At 41.6% G+C, this 7,401-nt stretch overlaps 1 protein-coding gene across 1 annotated transcript; it reads left to right on the top strand.

The window, feature by feature from the left end:
* The first annotated feature begins 137 nt into the window (after nt 1-137).
* On the top strand, nt 138-3,447 carry dusp2 (dual specificity phosphatase 2). Its single transcript, XM_023414456.2, has 4 exons — nt 138-839; nt 1,284-1,405; nt 1,570-1,789; nt 2,360-3,447. The coding sequence occupies exons 1-4, from the start codon at nt 452-454 to the stop codon at nt 2,575-2,577; spliced, it is 948 nt and encodes a 315-aa protein (XP_023270224.1). The 5' UTR covers nt 138-451; the 3' UTR covers nt 2,578-3,447.
* Nucleotides 3,448-7,401: the final 3,954 nt, after the last annotated feature.

The following is a 7,401-nucleotide window of genomic DNA, read 5'->3' as shown; positions in this document are numbered from 1 at the left end:
GGGGGCGCGTCTCAGCATAACGTCATTCAACACAAAAACACGGGATAACCCCATATGACCACGTGCGCGGTAGGAAAATCAGGTTTGACGTCAATGTCCATATCAGGAGTGCCGGGTAGGCCATATATGGTTTCTTCCGCATCTGACGTTTGTCTCCGGTGGAAAACGAGGAGGGGCCGCGGCGACTCCGCCCCTCCCACAGCTGTTATCAATGAACAAGTGAAACTCAAAATCTAAAGCTGAATTTAATCGAGCTTACGGAGAAGTGCTCTCCAGATACATTTATAGTAGATTTTAAAAACACTTCCTAACATACTTTATCAACTTTAAGTTGTCAAAGGAAAACACTAAAACCGGATTTATTTTTTTTATTCGATATTTTTAGTTTTAGAAGAACAAATAGTTTATTATTTATTACATTTAAAAATATTTTAAAAGCAATTTTGCAGCCATGACTTCAAGCAATGAGCCTTTGGAAATTACTGGCAATGAGCTGGTTCACATACTCAGGACCCCCCAGGACCAGTACACCTCTGCTGGGTGTGTGTTGCTGGACTGCAGACCTTTCCTCGATTTTTCTTTCACACACATTTGCGAGTCCCGAAACGTCAACTGGAACTCCATGCTGCGTCGAAGATCCAAGAGCTCAGTGGTGGCTCTGGAGTGGCTCATCCCGGACAAGGCGCTCCTGGGTCGGCTGCGGCGCGGGGAGTTCTCCCCTGTGGTGGTGGTGGATGACAGAAGCCGCTCCGTGGCCGAGCTGAAGACAGAGAGCGTGGCCCAGATGCTCCTCACCGCCCTGCAAAACGAGGTCCAGACTCAGATATGCTTTCTACAAGGTAATAAGACTTAGATTCATTTTCAAACTATTTTCATAATTAAATTCATTATTATAGGCTACTGTTGAAATTGAGTTTTTGAAGTTGCAAGAAAAAACGAGCTATTTTTGTAATTAAAATGTATTACTTTAGGGTACTGTTGAAGTTGATCTTTTGAAGTTGCAAGAAAAAAAACATGAGCTACTTATGTGTTTACTAATATCTGTGCGCTGAACATATTAATATTCTATATTAAGTATAAAGATGTAACTTGTTTTTAAGTGTAAAACCCTCCTAATGAAAACTAAAGGATAACAAACTTTTTTTTTTTTTTATTGAAAACATTTAAAATATGTATATACAGACTTCCTTTTCATGTTCATCATTACTATTGTGAACACATAAGAACTTTTTAAGAAGGACTTTGGTGGGAGCCGAAGCTAATGCTATGTGATCTCTATTTAGGTGGATTTGAGGGATTTTCAGAGGCCTATCCAGAGCTCTGTTACAACTCTGCCAGCAGCCACTTCTCTACAGTGGAACCAGAGCCAACAGTGACGGGTCGGAGGACTCCAGCATATGATCAGGTAAGGTAGAATTCACCTTTAAAACAGATGATACATAATGTCATCAATCTAAAAAGTTTTCTGAGTAATGGAAAAGTCTAAAGAATGAAAGTAAGATCAAAATTCATAGTGATTGTTCTTGGCTTTAAACATGGACTCTGTTTTGATTTTTTGGTCAATTTCAGGATGGTCCAGTGGAGCTGCTGCCCTTCCTGTTTTTAGGCAGCGCTATCCACTCCTCCCGCCGAGAGACCCTCGCAGCAGCGGGCATCACAGCTGTGCTCAACGTTTCCTCCACCTGCCCCAACTTCTATGAGGGGGAGTTTGAGTACCTGCGGCTCACAGTGGAGGACAGTCTGGCTGCTGACATCAGAGCCTGCTTCTCCACAGCCATCACCTTCATCGGTGAGTTTCCCCTCTGAACATCTGAATACCTTCCACCCTGTGTACAGTGTAATCTTAAAATGAAAGTTCAGTCGTGATTTGCTCTTTGTAACGTCAGTTCAAACTCCAGTGAAGTTAGCAGACCCACCGCACACACTTTTACACACTGGATGAAACATGAAACATCCAAAACATTTCTCTAAGCAGCTTGTACACCATAATCCATTTTGTTGGCTAGACTTAAGGACCAACAGTGTAATCATCTGGTTACAAAACACCTGGATTATGCTGCACAAGAAGAAGAGAAATGTATGAACATTTCTTTTGCTTGTTTTGAACCCTTTTTAACTTGAAAAGTTTAGCTCAGAAGAAGTTAACTTTTTTGAAGTCGAATTTCCGTTCCACACAGTGAATAATGACTGCGTTTTCATTTCTGGGTAGACTGCATCCTCTGTCAAGCTGTTTAAAGCTCTATATGTATTTCCGCTTGTAAAACGCTCTCAGTGATGTCAAAGAAACTACTGTGAAATGGAGCACAATATGCTGATCTCTCTTCCTCTTTCCGTCTCGTCTTTTCCGTCCCGCCTACAGACTCAGTGAAGCAGAGTGGTGGACGGGTGCTGGTGCATTGCCAGGCAGGTATCTCCCGCTCTGCTACCATCTGTCTGGCCTACCTCATGCACACGCAGCGTGTCCGGCTGGACGAGGCCTTTGACTTTGTGAAGCAGCGCCGTCATGTCATCTCCCCCAACCTGGCCTTCATGGGACAGCTGCTGCAGTTTGAGACTGACGTTCTCTGCCAAGGATGAAGACCCACAAGTATTAAGAGGAAGGAAATTTAAATGACTGTACTTTTTTAGTTGAATCTCCTGCCTCCTGTAGGCATTGGGCTGGACTCAGAGCTTTACCAGGACTCAAAACATTTGTACAAATACACTGTTTGTGCTATTAAAACTATTACTCAATAGAAGTAAATACAGAAGTAAATAAAAATGTGCGGTCAGAGAAAAGCTACATGTGTTGCTGGCATCACATGGCTGGTGGATCTGGACTCGTACTTTCAGCGGAAACTGACAAATGGCATCCTGATGCAATAAACAGTGTTGGCAATATAAACCCCACTGTAATAACCAAATTATGAACAATTATGATTCTGAGCCAGCGAGTCGGAGCAGCTATGAGGTAATTCCCCATGATGTTTTGTACTCGAGGGGAGTTGTGCCTGCTTGTCTAGTTTTGTGTTTGTCTGTGTGTTACGTTGTTTGACTAATGTGCCTGATTGTTTGCAAGGGCTGTCTTATTTTCATACTGGAAGTCATTCCCTCACAGTCACGACCACTGTGACTTATCTTTTTATGAGAAAACACTGTGTTAACTACGTACAGCAATACCGGATGAATTTCCAGTTTTATTGTCTAACTTATAAAAATGCACTAAACATAATTGGTGTCTCGTCATAAGTCTAATCATTCTTTATCCTGAGATAGATTACACTTGGTACACTCAAACCTGAAGATGTTTTATTTTTTTTTATCATGTAAATACTATTTTTATTTTTATTTATTTCAGAAACTGTTGTTGTAACGGTGTTAGCATTATTGCTGTCTTTTACTGCACTTTATACCTACAAGGTTTGGCTGATTCCTGCTGAAATAAAAACATGCTGGAGAACACATTGAGTCGGTTTACTGTTGTTATTACATACACAGTGTATTACACACTTCACTCCCTTTTCTGAAAAAGATGAGGTCGATTGATAGTCACTGGCTCTCCAGACAAAGTCATCTCAGATCAGTGTGTACTCCGTGTGTTGCACAGAGCACATTACAGATGCATAGTTTCACACTGACCCCGCTGCACTTGATTCGCTCTTGCTGAATCAGGGGGTATTAAGACTGAGCATTTTGGAGGATTATCCGCAGAGAACGGGTTTTACATTCTGAAGTCAGTTTGACCTCAGCAACCACTGACACAAATTTCACTTCCGCTTACTCAACTTGTGAGAACAACTGTGGACATTTGACAGAGAGCGTTTGTCAAAAAGAAAATCAACTTGTAAGAGTAGAAAGTCATAATCAGGAAGTTTGGAAAGTACATATCATATGGGAGGCCCAATCACTGATTGGTTTGTAGTCATGATATATCAGTGAAACTACATGTTACTTCATGTTGCATAGCTGTGTAGCTACATGCAGTATGCTGTAGCTGTGGCGTCTCAGTGTGGCGTTATAGCTGTTTCCTCGTTTTGTTAGATTTCAGCTGAGCTATTACAGGTAAGACACCCACACTGAGCTACACATGAACATGTCAACCACAGGTTTCCACAGTTCACAAGAATGTTGCACAGTACTTCATAACATCATGGGTAACAATCACCTTTCCAGATGCTGCATTTCTACACAATGCACAGCTGAATTTTGAGCACAGAATTGTTTAAATAATATCTTTAGTATTTTTTTTTTGTTGTATTAAGTAAAATGCAGTTAACTCTAAACTTGACCAATCCAGATGAGATGACAAAGGACTGCCACTAATAGCAAATTAAAGCACCAGTACCACTACCTCATCCCCAGATGCCAATTATGCAGCCCACATTCCTGTGTCGGCCATAGCTAAGATAATCCACCTCCTCTCATTTGCAAGTATCCATTGCCCAACATGAACTCAAGAGTAACTGTTGTACTTGACTTCTTCCTTCCATTAGTCCACAGTTTTCCATATGAGAGCAGAGGAATGCACATTGTTTTAGATGTTTTGGATACGACTGAGACTTCAACTGAAACCCAGAAAAATAACTTTGTTGTTTGTGCTCATTTAAACTTTAACTGTCACCTTCAATTTAGGTCATTAGAAACAAATTTCACTGGGTGTTTTCATAAATCTTAGCTGGCTGTTTTCATCCAACTGCAGTTCTAAGCCTTCATCTGTTAAGGTCCTGCTATACAACACACTTATATATTTGTGTGTGTGTGTGTGTGTGTGATGCATTGTTAATGATTAAACCAGCGGTTCCCAACCCTTTGCATGTGACCCCTTTCATAAAAAGCAGTGTGGTATTTGTTGTCACGTTTCAGATGGAGCCACTGGACTTGACTAACTACATTTATATAAATAAATTAGCTCCACCTCCGGCTACAACAGTAAAGTGCTGCATTCATGCATCAGAATTAACAATCCCAATCTAAGTAGTCATAAACCATTTCTCTGAAGCACGAGTATTTTTATTTTAAATACTTAAAGTCCATTTGCTGAAGGTCGTTCTACATCAAGTAGGGCTGTGAATACAGGGCTTTCACTTGTAATGTGGTATTTTGACATTGTTGTACAGGTATATTTACTGAATTAAAAATAAATATTCAATTATAATTAAGTAAAATATACATGAGTATTTCTTCCACCACTGCAAGAATCAGCCAGATGATTTTGCATCACCAAAACAGTGTCACAGGTGTTGGAGATGAGTTTGTAGTGAGACAGCGCCCTCTACTGGCAACTTTTGAAATGACCATAAATCAAGATGATGCAGAAGTATCCAGCAGATGACACCAGCAGACTATTTATTAACTGCTGCAGCCTCTTTATTACCAAGATAACACAGAAGAGCCATGTGTACACATTTCTCACACACACACACATACACACACACACACACACACACACACACACATCTGTCTGTACTGTTCCCTAATACATGATTGTCCATTAACATATTTAAATGACTTTTAGTGTCATTTCACTTGGTCATTTATTTATCTCTGGAGGCAGAATGTTCCACCTCCCTTTCATTTGAACGTCTCTTTCATCTCGTCTGTTGTCCTCAGTTCCTCCTCACTCAGTCAGGCTCCTTAATGAAAACAGACCTAAACCGTTTCTCACGCTCTGTGTCCACATTAAACTCATGTCAAGCTCAATCATATTACATTATGCTGTGGCAATACTTACCAATGACGTGCCTGCATTGTATGCACACGAAGAAGGAAAAGAAGAGCATGAGGGATAAGGGATTTGAGTTGATTTGTGTTAGATATGGTGATTTCAACTATTTTCTATTCACAGCTGAAGACTGCGTCACTCAAACAAGGAATCTCATTCAGGAAAAAATACTGCAAATAGATAATATGAGCAGTATTTGTGATATTATAAGGTGGATAATTACAATGTGAGGCTATAACACATAGATACTCCAGCCTGCAGACACACACAAGCAGCAGTTGTCTGTCATTACAGATGCAGTCAGGAAATTACTGTTTGACCATCCAGGAGTGCTCCCTATAATTGTTTGCAGGGTGCACACACACACATGCAAACACTGCTAATGTTTTACTTCTGAGGAACCATAACGCAGGCCAGTGGAAGGGGTCATGAGAATATGAACAGCGTATATATTCTGCTGTGTATATTTTTTCGAACTTTTTAATATTTGTGATTTTATTGTGAAATACTAAGTACTTTTATATCTTTGAGCCTGTACGAACATTAAAATAATAAATCTGAGGAGAGGAAAACATTAGTTATTTGGCCTGTTGTGACTCATAGTCATATGCAGCCTGTGACTAACTCTAACCTTAAACATGCCTAACTCCGACCAGTATCTCACTGAATCTAAACCTGAGCCTTCACCCCCTCAGGAGCCAAAATTCCCTCACTCTTCTAAACTGTTCTCACTCTCAAGGTCTGAAAATAAAACCGGTCCCCACCAAGATAGAAGAGAGTACACAATCACACAAAAAACAGAAAGCCAATAACTAGAAACAAAGGGGGTCTAAATTGAAAGCCTCCACAGGGCAGCTACTGTGCTGTAATTGATCTGAACCTGAACCATGACGTGCACAGCCTCCTACGACAACCTTACATTATGCTGACCTTGCTGCAGTTAACCTGGCGCTCCCTTGGTAGACAGCCTTTAAATGCTTCTTCCTAGTTATGTTAAATCTTACCACACCGGGGGACCTCAGGGATTGCTTTGAAGAGAATTGAAACTTTTTTCCAAAGCACATAAAAGTTTCCTCAAAGAGTGGGGGCCCTCTCTGGACCAGGTGCAAAACCTCTCCAGTCTACGTGTCAAGCCAGAGTTACTGATCCCCTGTGCGTGATCTGTGACAGGAGAACTTCCTCCAGGCTTGTGCATTATGCTGTGGCCCGTGTGTGTGTGTGCGTGCGTGTGTGTGTGTGTGTGCGCGCGCGCGCGCGCGTGTGTACCACATGCTCTTATACAACAAGCACTTCAGAAGCTGGTGTACTGTGCACTGAGCGCTGTGTGCTGTGACACACCCCTCTCCCCCAGAATGCATTTTCAGCGTGTTACCGAGCACAGTTCACCCACGGAAACAGAGACACTTGATTGGAGTGCACTCTCCCGCTAAAAGCTTTATTCTCTTTCCCTTTATATTTAGAATGTGTAGCGTGGAGAGAGAAAATGTACAACCATTATTGGCTGCAGCTTCAGGTCACACAATCAGAGAGCACAGAGCTCCCAATTGTAATTCCATGTGTAGCTCGCTGGGTTCCTCTCTCATTAAAGCAGCAGCAGTGTGCGTGAGTGTGGGGGGGGGGGCACACTACAAAAACAAGTGAGCAGGACCTCCTACCCACATATCATTCATAAGACTGTGTGTGTGCATGTGTAGGCTGGT

The sequence above is a fragment of the Seriola lalandi genome, unplaced genomic scaffold (assembly GCF_002814215.2).
Source record: "Seriola lalandi dorsalis isolate HSWRI2012SDOR001 ecotype SW California unplaced genomic scaffold, Sedor1 jcf7180002054529, whole genome shotgun sequence".
Classification (NCBI taxonomy): Eukaryota; Metazoa; Chordata; class Actinopteri; order Carangiformes; family Carangidae; genus Seriola; species Seriola lalandi.
This window is presented reverse-complemented; position numbering and strand designations above follow the sequence as displayed.